At 42.9% G+C, this 22554-nt stretch overlaps 1 protein-coding gene across 5 annotated transcripts in view; it reads right to left on the bottom strand.

Moving 5' to 3' along the window:
• Window positions 1–22554, bottom strand: part of FLNB (filamin B) — a 93541-nt gene that overhangs the window by 54251 nt on the left and 16736 nt on the right. For all 5 annotated transcript variants that reach the window (XM_081935630.1, XM_081935632.1, XM_081935631.1 and 2 more), the window contains exons 2-4: window positions 2057–2305; window positions 1077–1174; window positions 16–163 (exon numbers count right to left, since the gene is read on the bottom strand). In XM_081935630.1, the coding sequence (XP_081791756.1) occupies window positions 16–163; window positions 1077–1174; window positions 2057–2305 (495 nt within the window). The remainder of the gene's footprint in view (window positions 1–15; window positions 164–1076; window positions 1175–2056; window positions 2306–22554) is intronic.

The following is a 22554-nucleotide window of genomic DNA, read 5'->3' as shown; positions in this document are numbered from 1 at the left end:
TACGTAGAACCTCACCTCTGCCATATGCTCTTGCCTTCTTTGGATTAAGCTTAGGCTTCAAAGGAGCACCTGGTTTCAGCTTTGCTTTGGGGAACTGTGACAAATAAGTCATTACAGAGTGTTCGTCCACATCAGGATGTATGATTTCTTCAGGAGCGATGACCTAAAAAAAAAAACATTAAAGGATAGTGTTAAGTGGGCCTTCATCTTCCTTGCCAACATTCCTGCTCCTTAACTATTTCCTTAGGATTGGAACTATGGTTAACTAAATGCATTAATAAGGGCAAATAGCCTTTTCAAAAATGTACATAAGGTTCTAATCTACCTATAAAATGATACTATTACTGTCATTCAAAATTGAGGAAGTTCAGTGCAATGTTCTGCTGGTGCCCATAGAGGTTAAGTCTATATAGTAACATGTTTAGATATCTCATCACTCCCAGAAAAAAAGCACCTATAAATGGCATGATCTGAAATGTACATAAAAACATACAGAGTCTTTAATCTACTTTAATACCATCTCATTCAGGTGCTATTTAGACATGTTGGATTAGAGTGCAAACATTTCCAGCTGAGAAACATTTTTTCTCAGTTGTTTTCTATTTTTCTATTTTTCTGTTTTTACAATAGAAATAGAACTGGGCAGCTCTGAAGGCTGATTATTATACACTGATAAGCTATGGTGCAACTGACTCCTTTTGTGAGCAGAATCAATCTGAAATTTTGACAGAGCCAAAATGATTTTATGTTTAGAATAGAATAGAGTTTTCAGTTAAAAATGGAATTGGTACTATTTGTAAAAAAATATTATTGTTGTTATTGTTATTGTTATTGTTATTGTTATTGTTATTATTATTATTATTATTTTGAAAAATGAAGTCTTCAAATATATTCTAAAGAAGCTTTCACAAAGTAGCCACTTCTATTTCATACAAGAAGTACATTACTTCTTCTTGGATCAGTCACATTCCATATTCTGACGAGTGAATAATGTTGTTCCTAAACATTAATCAAACGTGGCTGTTCAGTTTATAGGCTACTCCTTAGATATACTGAAGCCTCTCCCTTTTCCATACCTGAGGAACACCTAACCAATCATCTGCTTGCTGCATAGCTTCACGAGCATTATTTACAGGCTTCTTAGGATCCCAAGTTTCCCAGTCTGGGCAGAGACCTGAAGATAGGAATTAGGGAAAAGTTAAATCTCTGTCATTAAAGAAGCATGTACACTTACCCCTCCCCCCCAAAAAAATTACTTGAGCGGCATCAAGTATATCCTAAATTAGAAAGTGGTGATTGTCAGCCAAAGTTTTCACTGCAGAGCGAAGCCCAAAACCCACCCATCCACTTGGGGAGGGGGGGGGTAGAAATTGCTTTTATAATACAGCAAGTCTAAAGATTCCAAAGTTGGGCGTTTTTCAAGAAACACCGATGTCGATGGCAACCAGTACAGCCACTAATTTCTATGACCCTCATCAAGCACAAAGGTTTTCTTAGTAAAGAATGCAATTTACATCATGGTTGAAAGACAAACTCTGAAAACTCATTCCCTTATAGCCTTAGCCACGAAAATCAGCTAGGTGACTTTGGGCCAGTCATTCTCTCTCAGCCCAACCCACTTCATAGGGTTGTCTTTGTGGGGAAAATAGGAGGAGGAAAGTATGTTGAATATATGTTTGCCGCCTTGAATTATTTGTAAAAAATAATTTTAAAAAGGGGGTACAGACAAACAAGACTCTCAAGAGGTTTCTTTGTAGTCCCCAAAGAACCCAGCTGTCAAACATTAACAGCATGGTTCCCCATTATTTTGGAACAGAAAAATCAAAACAGTAGCTTACTCTCTTAAAGCTGTCTCTTTTTTTAAAAAAAAAAGTGACATCAAACACCAACACCAACATAAAACAGTTCTGTTCACATAGCACTACCCAATGTTTCCCACAGTTCGCAATCCACAAAATGCTGAGTGCAAGTGCAGGTTACAAAAAATGTTATTTATGTCCAAAGCTCTCAGTTATTGCTGTATGCGATGTAAAAAGAAAAACCACAGGAGGCTTACCTGGAGCACAGCTGTCAACCAAGGCACCTAGTGCTTTTCCATCTTGCCAATTTTGGTTAAAGTTTGTTATTGGGAGATATGGGATTTTGTTCTGAATCCATCCCAGCAGTCTCTGTTTAGGTGTTTGTTTCTTGGCATCATCATCTCCTTCATCTTCCCACACTGGCATAGAGATTGAATAGTGGAGGATAAGGGTCCATACTAAGCCTAGGATTAGCTTCAAATTTCCATCAACAATAGCTTTACTATCTGAAAAGAGAAGAAGAGAATTGCCATTCCATTAAGTGTCGCGTTTATACAGGCAGCCCTCAGGTTAAGAACAAGTTGAATTCATAATTCTGTATTTAATTTGAATAGGTCAATCAGTACTTGTACTTACAAAGAAGCTCCTATTATTAAAAATGGCAGACAGCATTGTCTTTCCTCAATAGCAATAGCACTTAGACTTATATATCGCTTTACAGTCTTTTATAGCCCTCTCTAAGTGGTTTACAGAGTCAGCATATTGCCCCCAACAATTTGGGTCCTTATTTTACCCACCTTGGAAGGATGGAAGACTGAGTCAACCTTAAGCCTATTGAGATTTGAACAGCCAAATTGCAGGCAGCCAGCAGGCAGCAGAAGTAGCCTGCAGTACTGCACTCTAACTACTGGGCTACAGAGGCTCAAGCTGATGAACTCCCAAAGCTGCACTATGCTTTCAGGAACCGCTGAAAACAGGCTACATACTTTTTTAAAAATACAGTGGTTTGTTAGCTCAGCGAATGCCATCCCCCATTTTTAGTAATAGGCAGTCCGTTTGTATCTAGGGATTGTCTTTAAGTGAGACGTTCTTAGCTCAGGGATCTTTTCTGTATGTGAAAGAAGGTATTTAGTCTGCTACAATGAATCACAGTCAGAAGCTTGGATTCCCAATGCGCGCATGTGGATATCAACATGACTACAGACTCCTTTCTTGGCATCTGTCAAATCTCCATACCCATATTTCTGATTATTTAACTAAAATTATAAGGAAAGTGAGCACATTCCAAAGCCAAACACCAGTCTCAACCATAACCTTTATTTCCAGAAATAAATATCACATGGAGGCTTTCATCGAAAATAAAAAGTATAGAGTTTTCAGTCCAATGCTTTTTTTGGCTGGCTGCCAAAACTAAAGACAGACTTGAGTTAAGTTAATAGAAAGCATTATGGAAAAAGAGAAGGGGATGAAGAGCAACTTCAGTGGGAAGATATTTTATGAATGGCCATGCCCACCATGGCATCCTCTGCAATATAGCAATAACCTAAATGGGCCCACTAACCAAGAACGGTTGGGAATTCCCACCTTCATTCAATGATTCCCAAATTCAATTTAGCTCAAGCAGGCAATGAAGGTGCAATGTTTAAGCATATTATTATCTCAGCAGAAAATATGTTGACGATCTACTGACAATTACTAAGAGATCTGGAAAATCTGCACCCTGATCCCATTTGACTAATATCAGGGCTATAGTGAAACACAAAGTAAATTGTATTATGAATCTATAAAGCCTACCCAGTCAGAACTCTGTTCACACTTCCAACAGCACCAAATATATCATCTTTAACATAATACCTTTTCTCAGAAAGAAAAGAATGTTTGTATAGCTTCATGGGACCGTCATGGTGGTCACAGTGGGCAACAAGATAGGCCTATATTTTTGATAAACATATATAAAGAAAGTAAATATTTCTTTATCATTCTTCCTGAAGAATGAATTGTTCCTGTGGCTTAATGTTTCACCTATCTTCCTAGAGGCTCTGGCTTAATATTTAACTGAGCAGGAAGCAGATTGCAAACCAAAGAGATGAGAGTGAAGAGCTGGAATACAGATTTCAAGTCTAGCTAGCTGGTAACACTAGGCAATTGCTCTTCTGTCAGATTACAATTCTGTTTGATTTAAATACTGGACCTTGGCTGACAAGAATGAGTCTTGTGCTGCATAGGAACAATGAAGTGTACGAATCACTACATCTAAGGATTAAACACAATATATCATACAAAGGTCTGAACCATTTGTTTTTCAGCTCATGCCAAAGCAGTTATCCCACATTTGAGTTTCAACCCAAGATTTTGAAATTTAATAACAGATTTTAGGGGTGGGGGAGTTTGTACGAAATGTTGTTATGGAATAAATGCTTAAAATGGCACAATGCCTAAAGTTTGAGCAAAATAATTCTACTTGCTTAAAACTATCAGCAAAACTTTTTTAACCAATTGTTTAAGAACAGAAACAGTGATATCATACCCAAATAAAACTCTAAGCCAAGACCCAAGGCCATTTCACATTTGGTTTCTTGCTGTGTCCAAGTAATTGCCTCTGGGATGCTTGTAGTCATTGTGGGTCCTTGTAGAGACTACTGGAAGCATGCCAACTTCAGCTCAGAGGTAACTGATTCTTCAAAACCTTGGGTAAGACCTCTCTCCCTCATTAATTATACAACTCCCCTTTATAGACATCCAAAGTAGCAGCTATCACCATGCTTTGTGCAAATGAATTCCTGAGGTTAATTATGTACTGTGAGAAGATGTACACTATTTAGATTAGATAGCTAATATTTATCTAGATTAACTGCCACTAGCTCTGGGAAAAAATTGCTTCTAGGTCTGGAAATGTAAGCTTTGAACCTGGGACCTTTCAAATGCTAAGCCTATACTTTGTGCTGTCTATTGTTCTTCTGTTCTAAGTAACAGATATGTGGGAATAGGAAAAATCTAGAATAAGTGAATGATATTATTAATAATTTAAATTTCAAGGTTGCTGATTTGACAACTCTGGCTGGTCTAATATGATTTTCAAAGACTGCCTAGACAAATCTCTACAGTTTTCTTGTTAAAGTTTTTCAAAAATGGTTTGCCAATGCCTTGCTTCTTAGGCTGAGACAACTTGAGTGGCCCAAGATCACACTTATGGCTTTTTAACTAGCACTCCCAAGGTGGGACTAGCACTCACGGTCTCCTGGTTTCTAGGCTGATGCCTAAACTATATCAAAATGCCTCTCTAATGCCCATTACCACATCTCTATAGGTTGCTTCAGTGTTCGTGAAATAGAAAGCAAGTACAGTATATTGTGTTCCTAAATGATATTTTGGTGACCAGTTGGATTTGGAAAATCAGCTAGCCCACAATTAATCTTGTGTGTATGACCCAATTAATGTTGTTAGATAGTAAATTACTCTTAAAGTACTGTAATGACAAACTAAGAACTGAATGCAAAACTCAAATCTGGCTACTATAGTTAATAGTATTGGAGCAATGCTTCAGATTTGATTCAGAAGAAATACTTCAGAATGCACAGTACAAATGCAACATCTAACTTTGTTTCACTAAGACAACTATGGATGTTTCCAGAACTATGCAGCTGCAACTTTTGCAGAAAAGATACAACTGCTTTAATGAGTCATAAACTGGAGATGCATTTGCACTCCAGTGCTATGTGAAACACTTCTAAATTAAATCCAAAGCATTCTACAGCTTTAATAATTAAATGTCTTATGAAGCAACTTGCAATTAACAAGCACTGTGCAGAAATTACAGGAAAGAAATCCAAAAATATTAGGTTATGCAAAGAAGTTCTTTTCCGGGATTCATGCAATACCAAACAACAAGGTTTCTTTGTCTTAATCTGAGATGCAAGATGTGTTTGGTTTAAAAAGCTGCCACCAGGTGTGTGTCCATGCACAGGTAAAAGCCCTTTTTTCCCTTTCAAATTAAATATGCTTCAAAATCTTACTAAACCTGACCTAATAAGCCTTCACCTGTCCAGGTGAAGTGATCTAGATGCTGCCACTTATAGGTTTTATTTTCCAGGTAAGGTTAAGAATGAAACTTTACAAATCAGGCAAACTGCAGCTAAGTGTTCAATAATAAAGCTCCTTCCATTGCAGGCAATAATTTTAATGTTAATGGCTTTGATCTTTTGCCTAGTCAATTAAGAGTGTACTGTAATTTGCACCCAGATGCTGTCATTGTTGATTGCAATCTTAAATTACTTAGGCAACTGAACTACCAGTCTCAAGTTATTAAGACCTAAGCCTTGAGGAACAATGTTTAATTATATTGTAATATTTAATAGCAGATGCAAAAGTATGCTTACAGGGCAGACATTTATCTCCAGATGATGAAATTCTCTTTGTGGCTGCATCTTGGACTCTTAACACAGTATTGTAAAGCCTTAAACAGGCCAGATTACAACACCAATTGCTCAACAGCCAAAATGTATTTCTGAAGTTTAAGGACTGTGACAATTTCCACCCACAAACTGAATTTGCACAATGCTGTGACTCTGCTAGAATACTATAATTTATTGAACTGTTGCAAAGTATAAGAATTTATATCACATTAGAAAAAATAGCCAAGAAGAAGAAATGCTGTGACAAACTATTCACGGACACTTCAATCTATGAGAAGCCCGGTGTATGATTTGCTCAGACCTCCTGAAGATTTTCTTAAACAATGGAAGTATTTTTTTTTAACAGAAATCAATAAAATACTAGGTGGTAAGTGATCTATTTTCACCTTCTTACTTATTTTTAAATTACACAGTATCACAGCAGACTGCATGAAATGTTACAGGAAAAATGACAGTCTCACAATTGTACAAGAATTGTAAAAAATACAATCAAATTTTCTTAAATCTTATAATAGATTTCTTTGTCAAAGCAGAGGCAAGAAAACTTTCAGAAATCAAGGGACACACTTTCCCCTTCATAATCCCCAGATAGTGGTGGCATAGATACAGTACATTGCAACGAAGGTGATAGGATGGAATTTGCATCCCTTTGATACCGATGGGATTGGACCTGTTCACTCACCACTAGCCCAATCCCATGAAATAGGTGTTTTAATTCACCTTTTCTGAAGTTTTTATTTTTAAGTCAATAATTTTGCTATGAAAAATCAACAATAGAGTGGGGCTTAGGGGATGGTAGGTTCTGGTGCTAGAAATATGGGCTAATTGTTCTCCACTTCCTGTTTGGAGGGATGATCTATGGATGGTGATCTAGCTTGATGAGCAAAATAAGCTAAATGAGTGGATCTGCACACTATTTTCACCTTGTTAGCTACATGCAGCCCACCAAGCAGCCTTGTGTGGCCTGCTATTTTTAAAAAACAAATTCACCATCATCAGGGAGGGACAGCCACTGCCACACAAAATATATGCTAAATAACTGATGGTGCGCCAACCTGCAATGATTTTGAATTTATCACTGTGTCCCTTTCTCCACTACACATTGTGCAGGTCTGGTCTACTGATTGAAGTGCTGGATTAAAATCCACGAATCGTAATCTGCTTTAGGCACAAAAGCCAGCTGGCTGGCTTGGGACTCTTAGCCCAAGGAAGAAGACACTAGCAAACTACTTCCGAAAAGGTTGCCAAGAAAACTGTACAAAACTTCTCTCTGCGATCATCAGGAGTCGGCAATGATGTGTAAGAGAAGAGGCTGAGATAGAATGATTTAATTTCAGGATTCCAAACACAGCACCAATGTGCCCATTGAACTTCAACCCCACCCATTTCTCTGCCCTTCTGTTTACTCTACTTTTAAAAAAATACATTGTACATACTGCAAAGCACCAGCTAAAACTTACATTTTATTTCCAAGCTTTTTTACAAAACAGAAAATGTTGGGGGGAGGGGTTTATAGCACAGTGTTTTGTTTACCAATGGGCACATTATAGGAGGAGGCCAAAGATAATAAGAATGGATAGTAGGGAACATTGTGCAGAAATACTAGCAAATACTCCCTCTAGTAATACTAGTTAAAAAGCAGCAATTGACCAAGGTAAACTTTAAATGGCAGCAATTCTATAAATAGAACAGCACTTGCCCAGCATCATTTTTTGCAAGGCTGCTCATAACACAGTTGCAATATTTTAAAAGTGCCAATCAGCTCCTAAAGGTTGGGAATCTCTCATTTATCTGGAACATTTGCAGACACTCCTCACTTACAACCATTCATTGAGTCATCGAAGTTACAATGGCACTGAAAAAAGTGACTTAAGGCCGCTTGCCACATTTATGGCCATTGCAGCCACGTGATCAAAATTTGGGCAAAATTTGGGCAACTGACATGTATTTATGACAGTTGCACTGTCCCAGGGTCATGTGGTCACCATTTGTAACCTTCCCAGCCAGCTTCCGACAAGCAAAGTCAATGGGGGAAGCCAGATTCGCTTAACAACCAAATGATTCACTTAACAATTGCGGTGATTTGCTTAAATGTCTGACAAGAAAGGCCATAAAAAGGGGCAAATCTCACTTAACCACTGCCATGCTTAGCAATGGAAATTTTGGATTCAATTGTGGTCATAAGTCAAGGCTACCTGTATAAGATATCTCTCCACTCATTAAGCAATTGAGAATAACATTTAAATAATGTTGATTACGATCTTTAAAGCGCTCCATGGCTCAGGACCTAGCTACCTGCGGGACCGTATTCTGCCCCACACATCCCTACGACCTATTCGCTCGCACAGAGAAGGACTTCTCCAGGTGCCGTCCACTAGACAATGCCATGGGGCGGCGCCTAGGAGCAGAGCCTTCTCTGTGGCGGGCCCAGCCCTGTGGAATGACCTCCCCCCGGATATTAGGACCACTACAGACCTCCGCTCCTTCCGTGTTAAGCTCAAGACCTTTTTCAAATATCTGGCCTGGCTCAACCATAACTTCGTTACGCTCCTGAGGGGTTTTTAATTTAGCAATTTTTATTTAAGGGGATTTTAAACTGTGTTTTAATTGTGTTTTTAGCAGTGCTTATTGTCCTTCACTTACAAGTCTATTCTCCTTCATGCACAAATGTAATTGTCCTTGTTTTTCGTATGTATGTGTGTCCTATGTGTATTTTATTCTTTTGATTGTACGCCGCCCCGAGTCCTTCGGGAGAGGGTTGCGGCTAATCAAATAAAATTTATTATTATTATTATAATTTAAAACAGCAATTATTTAAAACAAAACTAAATTCAGAACTATTAGATAAATCTGAAAGTGAAACATCAGGAATCACTGATCACAAGGGTCATCATTTTAGCATAAAACGCAATAAATGACAAATCCAACGTGGGACTCTCTATATTATGAGAGGCAGGGTGCCATAGGAGTAGAAAGGTGGGGTTATCCAGGAGACCATTCTGTCTGGTGCACTATTGTCCCCTGTTATTGCAATTAGTGAATGACTTCAAATACAATAACTTCTTGCTTCCTTCAAATGCCAGCTCTAAAAAAAGTGTGGAATTAGGGAGTAAAGTTATTTGTTCCAAGATAACTTTGTATATTATCCAAACTTTGGGAAACTGACCCTTTTGATAGTAACAATAACAACAACAACCATGAATTGTTATCTAATTGAGTTGTATTCTCAACCATGATACAACCATGAGTCTTTACAACCATGAATTGCAGAGCATTATGAGCTCCATTTGATGAATCAGTATTGAGACTCAGCAAATGTCTCAGTACAGTGATGGTGAACCTTTTATCCACTGAGTGGCCAAACTACACGGGTGCATGCCCAAAATGAAAGGTGTGTGCGTGCAAACACGTGCATGTATGAATATGCACATGCATGCATGCATGCATGCATGCATGCACAGGAGAGACCCAAAGACCATCTGGCAAGATCTTCTTCTTTCATGAGTTTTGTCATTTGCAGGGAAACAGAAGCTCACAAAAGAAATGCCACGGAGATCTGACCTGGGGCAACGGCGCACATGACAGCAGAAAGTGCTCTGCCTACCACTTCTGGCACATGTGCTATAAGTTCGCCATCACCGGTATACTTATGCCTTTGAAAATTAGATGCATCCTAAAGATCAAAGAAAGATTATTACAAATAATTCTTTTAAAGATGTTGTCGAGGACTTTGGTGTTTGTGTGTGTTTGTGTGTGAGAGGGGAGGGGGGGGAGAGAGATCTTTAGTGTACCAGAATGAAATCTGCTTTCAAAATTCCCTCAAATGTAAGATAATGACCATTGTCTTACCTGAAGGGTCCTTTTCAGGGCGCTGCAACGGAGAGTCCAAAGAAGGGTTAAACACAGCCAATCTGCCCAGAACTGAATTGAAACTTTAAGCCACGCCTCTGGTGCCGACTCTCCTCAGATTTATTCAATGAAGACGTGGAACAGTTGCGCGCTGAAACTTCAACTGGAAGTCTAATATGGAACAAGTCAAAAATAGTCCAACAACAATAACAGAAACAACAAACAACACTGTGACTTCACAAACACCAGCGGAGAATAGACCCCAGGGCGGGGTAGACTCTCCGTTGCAGCGCCCTGAAAAGGACCCTTCAGGTAAGACAATGGTCATTTTCCAGGGCGCTGCTCTGGAGAGTCCAAAGAAGGGACATGCCCAAGCTAACTGTCACTAGGGCGGGAAGGCTCAGCCATCAGGGTCGCTCCGCTGGTATGGATGCCCTGAAGAACACGCCTCCCAAAGGCCCCTTCCGCCGATGCAAAACTGTCCAGTTTGTAATTTCGGACAAATGGAGACAGAGAAGTCCAGGTGGCCGCCTTGCAGATCTCTTCAATCGGTGCCTGTGTAGACCAGGCAGCTGTGGTGGCGGCGCTTCTAGTCGAATGTGCTGTGATATTGCGAGGCACAGGAACGGACTGTAAAACGTGGGCAAGCGCAATGCAGGCTCGCAGCCATCCGCCGATGGTAGATGAAGAGACCTTCTTGCCTTGAGAAGCTGGTTGAAAGGAGACGAATAGAGATTCGGATTTCCGAAAACTGGCCGTGCGCTTGATGTATCTGCGAATAGTCCTGCGCACATCCAGCATGTGCCAGCGCTTTTCCCTCGGGTGCCGAGGATGCGGACAAAAATCCGGAAGGACCACCTCCTGCGCCCGATGAAACCCGGAATTGACCTTCGGACTGAAGGAAGGGTCCAGCCTCAGGATTACTCTGTCGTTACGAATGAGACACAAGTCCTCTCTGACTGACAGGCAGCCAGTTCCGATATGCGACGAGCAGACATGATAGCGACCAGAAAAACCGTCTTGAATGTGAGGTGTCTGAGACTGGCCGTCTTAATGGGCTCAAACGGGGGCCCGATGAGGGACCGCACACTACATTGAGATCCCAAGATGGGTATCTGTGGACCACTGGGGGTCTCAGGTTGGTCGCTCCCCTGAGGAAACTGCGGATGGTCGGATTCCGGCCAAGAGATGCGTAGCCCTCAACTGAGAGGATGGTTGACAGGGCTGCCGCCTGGCGCCTCAGGGTGTTAGGTGCCAGGCCCTTGTCCAAACCTTCCTGCAGGAAGTCCAGGATGACAGGAACCGAAGCAAGGGGCGCAGACGTACCATGAGCCGTGCACCAGCTGGCGAAGGATTTCCAAGTGGCATCATAGATGCGCGTCGTGGACTGCCGTCGTGACGTTTGGATGGTGCCAATCACCTTGTCTGACAACTTGCCTCTGCTTAGGAGATCCCTCTCAAGTGCCAGACGGCCAGCTGCAGCCACTGGGGTTCTGGATGTTGAAGGGCCCCCTGGCTGAGAGAGATGTCCTGTGGAGGAATCCGCCACGGTGGTGTGATCAAAAGACTCACCAAGTCTGCAAACCAGGTTCTCCTGGGCCAGTACGGTGCTACCCGCAGCACCTCTGCCTCCTCTGCTAGGATCTTCCTGATGACTCTGGGAAGAAGAGGTAGCGGGGGGAAAGCGTAAAGCAGACCTTTCGGCCACGGGCCGTGCAGCGCGTTGACTCCTTCCGCCCTCGGGTCGTAGAACCTTGTGAAGAACCGCGGAAGATGCGCGGTGGCCGCGGTGGCGAACAGGTCCACCAGCGGGAGGCCGAACCTCTGGGACAGTTGCTGGAACAGCAGCGGATGTAGACGCCACTCCGAGTGGTCGACTGTGGATCTGCTCAGCCAGTCCGCCTGGGTGTTGCTCGTGCCCGAGATGTGCTCCACCTGAAGAGAAAGGAGATACCTCTCCGCCCATCGACCCAAGAGCTCCGCCTCCTTCATCAGGGATCTGGAGCGCGTTCCCCCGTCGATTGATGTGCGCCTTGGTGGCGACATTGTCTGTCATGATGCGCACGTGGTGGCCCTGAACGGTGCTCTGGAAGTGCTTCAGCGCAAGCCTGACTGCCCTCAGCTCCAGCCAGTTGATGCTGTGAGCGGCTTCGGAAGGGGACCACCTGCCCTGTGCGAGCTGGTTTTGGCAGTGGGCCCCCCAACCGAACAGGCTGGCATCCGTTGTGATGGTGAGCCTGACTGGCTCCTTGAATGGCGACCCCTTTAACAGGGCCGGAGACAACCACCACTTAGAGAGCGACGTACCTCTGCTGGAACTGGAATCAGTCTTGTTGAGCTGCTTTCGTTTGTTCTTTGATATGGAAGCAGGAGCCACTGAAGGGGACGGGAGTGAAGTCTCGCCCAAGGCACGATTGACAGGCACGAGATCATCTTGCCGAGGAGCTGTGAGAGCTGAACCACCTTGACTAGATGTGACTGCTGCACCTGAACGACCATCTCCCGAAGGCTGGCCACCCTTTCCGGGGACAGGGATACTGTGCCCGAGGTGGTGTCGATGACGGCCCCTAGATGCTTCAGTCTGGTCGTGGGAACAAGATGACTTTTTTCCAGGTTGATGGTGAACCCGTGGTCCCGGAGGTAATGGAGGCCCGCGTAAGAGAACCTCAGGAACTTGCGGTGGGCTTTGCGGATAGGGATGTGGAGGTAGGCCTCTTTGAGGTCTATGGACGTTAGTATATCGCCTGGCCTGATGCCCCCAAGATGGACTGGAGGGACTGCATCTTGAACCTGCGATATGTCACGTGGTGATTGAACCTCTTTAGATCTAATATCCCCCTCCACCCTCCTGAGTTTTTGGGGACCAGAAACAGGATGGAGTAAAACCCTCTTCCTTCCTGGCCTGCTGGGACAGGTTCTATGGCCCTGATCTCCTTGAGGTGCCTTATCTCCTGTTCCATGAGGGATCTTTTGACTAACCCTGAGGGAACTGGACACCGGATGAAGTGGCGGGGAGTGGGAGACCAGAATTCTAAAGTGAGACCCATGCGGACCGTTTGAAGAACCCACTGGTCCGACGTGGTCTGCTCCCATTTGGCGTGGAACAACTGCAACCGCCCTCCTATGGGAGCTGACCTGTGATGGTCATTTATACCTCCTAAAGGATCGGGAGCCGGAGCCCCCCCGAAATGGCCGCTTGGAGAAGGGCTGCTGGCGACCTCTGTCTCGAAAGGACTGACGGTCCTGAGACCGCTCACCCTGCTGGGGATACGCCCGATAGGGGGCGGAGCTGGTGGAGGGCTCATTGTTCCGAAAGGCCTCCCTCTTGTAAGAGCCAGGACCTTTACGATCAGGCTTTTTGGTGACTGATGGCATCACTTTCTTTTTGTCCTTGTTTTCCACAAGGACTGGATCAAGGACCTCACCAAACAGCTTGTCCCCTTTAAAGGGGGCAGTAACAAGCTTCCATTTGGAGTGCATATCCACATTCCAGTGCCTAAGCCACAGGAGGCGTCTGGAAGTAACATTAGACGCTAGGGCACGCGAGGCAAACTTAGCAGCATTCAGAGTGGCATCAGCAGTGTACTCTGTGGCTGCCATGATTTTATTGATATCCTGCCTGACTTTAACGTCCTTGGCAGGTATCTTCCTCAACAACTGCCTCAGCCACAGGAGAGCCGCCCTGGAGAAAAAGGAGGCTGAAGCGGAGGACTTAATGGCCCATGCAGCTGCCTGATGGGTCTTGTGACAAGCAGTTTCGGTTCTCTTGTCCTCAGCCTTGAGCCCCTCCAACAGGTCAGGAGGGAGCACAGAAGAGGAGGTAAGAGCCGCTACAGGGGGATCAATAGGAGGGAGCTTGAGCAGCTCCTCCAGGCTGGCATCCACCGTATATAGCTTCTTGTCATGGCTGCTGGGGGTAGCCATGGTAGCTGGCTGCGCCCACTGTCTTTGAACTAAATTGAGGAACATCTTGGGTACAGGAACTATTTCCTGGACCGAAATGGGTTCCTCAAAGAGATCCCCAGATAGATCATCAGGGTCTACAACCACCTGAGCTGGGGGGGGTGGACCCCATGTGAGTTGAGATCTTAGCCTTATCTAAAATGGTTTTGAAATTATCCAAATTAAATAAGCCTGAAAAGGCCGGCTTTTTGGCGGGGCTTGCCTCATCCCCAGAGAATTCAGCTTCCTGCCTAGGAAGAAATTCCTCTTCTTCCTCCCAGTCTGACTCATCAGAGGCCACTGAAGAATGCAGGGACGGAGGTGGAAGGCTAGGAGTCATCTCTCTGGAATCCTCCTGGGGTTGCAAATGGTGGGTCTTGCGAGTGCGCTTGCCACCTTTTCGCATGCCTGCCTCAATGCCCTGGGAAATGGCCCTGTTAATTATTTCCTGCATTTCAGTGGATAGGTTAGGCCCTTGGGCCTCAATGGGGCGAACCCTTTGAGTGGGCCCGGGGATCGGCTGTTGAGGGGCTAAGGGCCCCATTGGAGCTGGTCCCTCCTCCATATCAGAGGGACAGGCAAAGAGATCAGCCTGATCAGCCATGGAATGGCCTGGAGAAGTTGCCATGGCCAAGGAATCCCCTTCTTCTTCACTATCAGAAATGGGGCCTCCCTGGGCTGGAGGAATTTCCCTGGAGGGCTCCCCAGGAGACACCGAAAGGGAAGATTGGGCCTGCTGTTGGGCTTTGGAAGACTGTTTTTCTAAGGCCTTCTGTCGCCTTAATGCATCTTTGTCTAGGCCTGAGCCCTGCTTGGGGCCATGCCTGGAGTAAGGCTTACTCCCTCTAATGGCCTCCCTGGCAGCTTTCCCGGCCTGTCTTACAGGGGCTCTGGAAGAGACACCCTCAGAAGTCTCAGGGACCTGATCTGCCATGGTAACAATCACTGGTTGGGGCAGTAGGGGGATGGGAAACCACCACTCACCACCTCCAGAAAGCCCACCGCAGCACGATGCTCCTGAGGAGACAGAGAAACTGCAAGGCCTGAAGTAGCTTGGAATTTCTTAGGCACGAGCAGAATTCGCTCCCAGCGCCTGCAGGAGAGTAAAGGAGGCGACCCAGCAGGCCACGATCCCACGCCGCTATCACTTGCTTGGATTGGGGCCCAGGTCGCCGGTCACACCGGGCAAGTCTGACTCCACGCGGCTCCTGCAAAGAGCCAGGCACCAGGCAGCTGCGGCAAAAAACTTTTAAAAGTAAAGCCGGAAGATTGCGCAATCCAAAATGGCGGCCAGAACTCACCGGAGCTTTGCGCGCCAATTTTAAAGAGGGAAGAAGCCAAAATGGCTGCCCTGGAAGCCCACGCAGCAATTTGACTTGCTAGAAGCACAAATTGCAACTGAGGGCTTCCAGTGGGAATCGGCCCCCAGTAGGGGTGCCCCAACAGCGCTGGCGTCGGCACTCCGACCCACACGCTTCCCCCAACAGCTGCCTGCGGCTTCCAGGAGCCAGAGCAAAGCCCCGGACTCCAGGAGAGCCGAAAGGGTGAGAAAAACCCAATTAAAAAGGGAAAAAAACAAACTTAAATTTAAACTCACCAGCCTGCTGTAAAAATCCTTAAATATACTGTTTTAAAAAATTATTCTTCCTCTGGAGAGTCCAAGGAATCAATCTTAGAACTGGAGAAATCTTAAAGCGAGTCTACTGGGCTAGCTGAATTGAAAAAATCTGGGGAGAGTCGGCACCAGAGGCGTGGCTTAAAGTTTCAATTCAGTTCTGGGCAGATTGGCTGTGTTTAACCCTTCTTTGGACTCTCCAGAGCAGCGCCCTGGAAAAGCTCACATTTTAATTGTTACACCATTGGAGATAAAGCTCATGTCCCTGCTTAGTCACCATACTGTGAATTGGGACCCAGGGACTCTAACAATGAGCGAATATGCTTGATGCTTTTTGAAAACTTTGTTCTGCTACAATACAAGGAATTTGCAGACAATCAGCGGAAACATGATAAACTGCCATAGTCAGTTCCCTTAGCAACTACAACACAGAGAAAGGAGGGGTGCGTTTTTTAATGACATGAGCAAGCAAATGCTAGAGCAGTGGTTCTCAACCTTCCCAATGCCGCGACCTTTTAATACAGTGCCTCATGTTGTGGTGACCCCCAACCATAAAATTATTTTCGTTGCTACTTCATAACTGTAATTTTGCTACTGTTATGAATTGTTAAGCCTGATTCATTTAACAACAGTGTTACTAACTTAACTTGCAGTGATTCAATTGACAGATGTGGCAAACAAAAATGGTAAAACAGGGCAAAACCCACAACAAACTTCTCACTTAGCAACATAAATGTTGGGCTCTAGTGTGGGCTGGTAAGTCAAGGACTACCTGTATGTTAGGCTTGAACAAAAACAGGCCAAGAGGTGAAGGATCTCCATTTGTCAATATTCCAGCAGGGCAACGTTTGCTTCTGAAGGAAGGCAGAGAGATCCCCACCAGATCTCTTACCAGCGGGGCAGCTCAGTCGGGTCGACTGTCGCTCTTTCAAGGGCACCAGAGGGCAGCGCCCAACCCCAGACAACCACTGCTCCCAGGAAGCTGTGGGCTGGGCCATAAGGGCAAGGCACCCACAAGGTCAGAGAGCGAAGCCAGCTGTCACTTGACATGCTGCCCGGCTCGTTCGCCCATGCCTGGCTTACCAGGCCCAGGAAAGCAGCGCAAAGAGCAGCCAAAATGCACCACTTCAGTGCCCGCCAGGAAGCCGCCACCGCTGCTGCCAGCTTTCTTATGCCAAGACCGCCACCTGCCTGGCTTCTTCACCTGCTGCCATAGGCCACCTTTACGACCGGCTGAAGGGTGAGGGGTGCCGAGCTTCCAAGCGACAACTCTCCGGTGGCCGCATCTTCCCCAGCGGCGTCCCTGAGGGCTCCCGCTTCTTCTTGCACTCCCTCTTCTTCCAACCGGACAAAGTAGACCTGTTTCTTCGCACCCCCTGCTGCCACATGTCTACTACACCTGAGGGCCGCTGCCGCAGAACCGGGCAGGCGACATGTGACCGACTAATCCCGGAGCCGGCAGCATTTTAGCAGGCAAAAGGAGCGCCTTAAGACCACACTTCCCAGAAAGCACCAGAAACCAACTGTTTACGGTGCGGAGGCTGTCGCTGCAAAACTCCTCCTTTTCCACAACGAGGTTGGAGAATGCTCCCATTGGCTAACATCAGGCAAATTAATTCCCCTCTCCGTTTATTGACTCTTAGGCCCTAGAGGTCTTAGGCGACCCCTATGAAAGGGTCGTTCGACCCCCAAAGGGGTCACAACCCACAGGTTGAGAACCGCTGTGCTAGAGCATCACCAAGGGAAGGTCAAAGTAAGCATACCTCCCAATCCTAAAAAAAAAAGAAAAAAAACCAGGTTAAGTTCCGTTATTAGATTGTTTTTCTGCCTTTGACTCAGTCTTGATTCTTGGTGATTGTCTGGAGAGCTTCATATAGCTAATGGAAGTTGTAGGTCAGCAGCACCTGGGAACTCATAGGATCTTCCACCTTCCAGCACAGCTTTCAAACTTTTAATCATTTGCCAATGTTGTAACATGTGCTGGATTTGCTCAGGGATTAAATAGGCTTTCTTTTTGAATAATCTCCTCTAAGAGATTTCAAGGGTTCAAACAACAGTTTGTCCCTCCCCACTTGTTACCTTCTTCAAGCTAAATTAGCACAATATTTTCCTGTAATCACAAGAGAATCCTGTATAAGACGTGGGGCTGTATTATCTAGCATTTTTAGTTTGACCAATGGGATAGAGAGAGGAGATTGGGGGTGCTATAAACTGTATATTACTCCAGTACTTCACTCAAAAGTACTTGTAAAATCCTCAATGAAGGATGCTGCTGGTTTTGCCAAGAAGCAAATGCAAGGGGAGCTGGACAAAGCCAAACCCCAAAGTACAACCTTCTCTTCCTTCATCACTGACGTTCTTCAGGTTTGAAGTGTTGCCTTCTCCCATTACAGCTGCTAACTACGGTGACTGCGGTTGTGGATCACATGCTTCATCCTTGAAATGATCAACATCACGGCATGCTTTTCACTGTTGCTTTTCCAAGGTTAGTAATCATTTCAGAAACCAAGTAGAAATTACTGTATGTTTTAAGGGACAGAGAAGGTTTTGTTACCAAGCACAGGGTATATTCAGTTCCACAAAAAATACTCTGTTAAAACCATTATCCTCCATAGGGGGAAATAAATCATGAAATCAATGTGAAGCAGGGGTGCTGTATTTTTAATGGGAAAAAAATGGAATTGAAGAAAATACCAATCAAGGCCATTCATAAACATCAAGTAAAAACTGTTCATATTCCAAAAATAGGTACAGTAGTCACAACTGGTAGCTTAGCATCCATTCAAAGTTATGCTGGACCTTCCCCCCGAGATACTTAGGACCCAGGTCCTGAGTTCTGATGGCCATGTCATCCCCGGTCATATGATCCTATTATCAACCAGCTTGCATTTATGAACATTTGTAATGTTTAAGTCACACAACCACAATTATCTGCATTTTTTCATGATTTCTGGCAAAAAAAATGCCCGTTGAATAAAATGGGTTTGCTTAACAACTGCATGATTCATTTAATAACTGCATGATTCATTTAATTGTCGCAAAAAAAGTTGTAAAATTGGGAATGACTCACTTAATATCCACCTTGCTTAGCAACATAAATCCTGGTCCCCAAATATGATTGAGGGCTATTTACGGTATATTAGCCAAATTTATATAGATGCCTATTTCACCAAAGGCAACTTTTAATCAATTTTCAATTAAAACAAAATTCATTTCTGGGAATTTCAGTCCCAGCCCATTTAGAGGGCATCAGAGTGGGAAATGCTGTTCATATATTCTATAAGTCTTTGCAATATAAAGGCTTGTTTGTATTTAACTGGAGCCTCTCCCATACTTACTTGGCATATAACCTAAATATGAGAGACTCCAGCTATGTCACTCTGCAAGACATACATGTAGACTGAATAAAAAATATCACCACTTCTGAGGAATGACACAACATGAAGGAATTACACTGTTCCTAATGCAAACCTGAATCATCCTCTCACTTCATTCTATAATTTGAAATGTTTCAAAAGCAAAGCATCATTTAGCTCCAAGAGAGGTTGAACCCGCTATGAGGCTCAAAGGAATGGCAAGTTCTGCCTTGGGCAAAATTTCTTCTGATACATGGAAGGTATGGAGAGAAATGCATCTCCTCATTACCCATAAACATGGAGAATTCCCAATGATGGCCTGAACTATAAATGGGACTGCCCACAGTCTGTGAGAGAGAGCAGCAGTTTTAAAATGTGATAAATGTGAAACCTTGTGCAAATATAGAAAAACATTTCTTAAAGAAAATAATTATATGAAACAAGATAGGTCTTCTTGTATTAGTCTAGAGCAGGACTGCACAACACGCCAAACAGCTGCTCTGGGTGCCGGGTATTCCTTTGACACCTATGATTTTTAATTTATCAACGTGGCCCTTTCTCCTTTAAAAGCTCTGTAGGTCTAGAATCACTGACTAATTTTCATTCTCTTGTCTAACAAGCAATAAGCTATCCATTTTGTTTCTGTCCATAAGTTACCTTCCAACATAGAGGACCCAAAGGACATCCTTGCAATCAGAAGTATTCTGTAAAATAAAAGGAATATTTCCAGTGAAAATGATCTATTCTATCTAGAAAGACGAATGGCTCTGGAACCACCTTACGTGATGTCATTTCAAGCCACGGTATAACATTACAAAAATGAACCATTATGCATATCTTTAGCTCGTACCAGATGGAATAAAAAGGAAGCATCTGGAACAAATTGTTTTTGTTTTTCAATCACTTTGACTAACCCTGACAAACACTAATTCAGCTTCATCAGTTATGCTTGAAACGGACTCAATTGAAACAAACCATTAATTAATGCAGTTAATTAAGAACAATTGTGGAAGCATCCAAACCCTTCATGGCTAGGACATAACAAAAGAAGAAAAATGAGCACCATAACTCAAAACTTTACTATGACAATCCAGGGTGTCTCATAAAACGTTTAAAAATAGCAATCCTTGTGTCCATGTGTAACAATGTGTAACAAACAAACATAAACAAAACAAACAATTGGAGGGAACTCTCCAAATTATTCTATACAGGTACTCCTTGATTTACAGCTATTAGTTTAGTGACTGTCTGAAATTACAACAGCACTGAAAAAAAGTGATTTATGACCATTTTTCATGCTAATGACCATTGTAGCATTTTCCCATGGTCACATCATCAAAATTCAGATGGTTGGCAACTGGCATGTATTTATGATGGTTGGAGTGGTACGGTATCACCTTTTGCGACCTTCTGACAAGCAAAGTTGATGGGGAAGCCATATTCACTTAACCACCGTGTTATTAACTTAACAACTGCAGTGGTTCACTTAACAACTGTGGCAAAAAAGATCATAAAATGAGGCAAAGCTCACTTAACTGTCTTGCTTAGCAACAGAAAATTTGGCTCAATTGTGCATATTATTTGAGGACTGTATGAGTTAGCTAAAACCACAACAAACAAAACTCTGCATTAGAAATAACTACCAATGTACTGAATCTGCTAGAAAGATTCAGTTGATCTAAAAGTACCTTATAACAGGGTGGGGCAACTTTCTGATAGCCCACCTTCACTTAACAATTGAAATCTTAACCTACTTTTGAACATAGGAAAAGCTACTTTTTTGGACCAAAGTCAGCTTCATAAAATCGAAAGTTGTAATAAATTAATTAGACATTCAAGTTATCAAACCAGCAGATGCATGGCTCTGCATGACGAAATTTATTTTTAAAGAAAGAGATGGAGATAGATATTGTGGTCAAGTAATGCAAGGAGACATGTCAGTTGCCTCATCACGGGTACAGTATATTTACAGCTATTTTGCAAAACAGAGAACATTTGGTTGCTCAAATACACCACAGAAGTTCAAACTGACAAAGAGTTTATAATTATCAGGATTATTTGTATATTTATGGATAAAGCCTTTACACTCTTTAATTCCTAAAAGGAATAATATTGTGTCTTTAAACTACATTTTATTACTATTCTAGCTTTTGGGGAAAGTGTTAGTAATTCTAGAATTTAACGGAAATCAGCTGTTTATATTCTGATAATTCTTATAACTTATTTTAAGATGTTTTAATAATGGAAGCACTTTGTCTTTGATGTGAAAACATGCTGCATCCTTAATGATAAAGAGTTTGTTTATATAAAGCAATGAATGACAAATTTCTAGTATTTGAAAATTTTACCCAAAGCCAGCCTATTTGCTAACTCAGAATAATAACTTAGTGACTGAACAACAACCGTAAATAGTAACAGAAAATCCTGAATTTAACAAAATGTTTGGGAAGAAGTGGTGTTTGTTGAAGTCAAATGTCTGTTAAATATGAGATTACATAATTGAAGTGAAATATGCCATTTGTGTCAATTCATGCCATTTGTTTAACTACATCATTTGTTCAACTCTTTCAGAAACAATGGACTTTGTCCAGTTCTTGGGAGTGAAAATTGAATTAAAGTATCTGTTGTATCCACTGGAGGTCCACTAAATTGAGATTTTATTGTACTGGGAGCTTTAAATTTCCAGACTTGAATCTGAAACATAACTGGGAATCTATGTTTGGCAGAGTCTTAATTGATCAGCATAAAAATAGGTATATGACAATAAATTATTTTTGCCAAACTCATCATTCTGTTAGAGAAACTCTCAACCTGTGCCATAAGATCCAAAAGATCTTGTGGTAGACCTCAGCTGAGCAATAGAACTGGTCTGTCACTGGCAAAGACAGGGCGGCATATTTGCATCAACTTGAGGCAGATTACGTAGCAATGTTATTTAGATCTAGGAGTAGTCATCTAATAAAAGTCAGCAGCTAGAAATGTTTTCTTTTCTAACAAATTTTTTGCTATCGTCATCCTATAGAATTTTTGCTTCAATGTATTACTAATACATGAATACGAGCTTTCCAAGCCCTTTCTGCATCTTTAAAGTTCGCTTCAACACGTTTTTTTGGATAAATGACATAACTGACAAAATTGTTATACTGACAATTAAGTCCCAGGAGTGGAGGCCCTCTCTTAATACTTCACAAAGCACATTGCTTATAAGTGAGGTCATCTCTTCTTCATCATGTATGTGGAGAGAAAGAGGGAGAAAAAAACAGAAGCTGGAGATGAGATCAGTTTGCTTTATTTCAGCCTTGACTGAAATGATGTCTTCAGAAGCATCTGAAAATTGATATAAGTATTCCACTAAGATTTTCTTGGCAACTATTCTTGCCTATACATGCAAATGTGTAGCCTCTTGCTCAAAATTGCTATACATTTCAAATCAGGCCATCTTAAGTGCTCAGGGATCTTTAATTCTCACCACATTTGAGGGGACAAGATGCCACAGGCATTCACTACACAAACCACCACTTTTTAAAAAGTTTGCTGCATCCACTTTTCTCTCAGAATGTTTAACTCAGGGAAATGGGAAA

The sequence above is a fragment of the Natrix helvetica genome (assembly GCF_964273705.1).
Source record: "Natrix helvetica genome assembly, chromosome: 1".
NCBI classification, from domain to species: Eukaryota; Metazoa; Chordata; class Lepidosauria; order Squamata; family Natricidae; genus Natrix; species Natrix helvetica.
The sequence above is the reverse complement of the archived record's forward strand: the minus strand, read 5'-3'. Positions and strand labels throughout refer to the sequence as shown.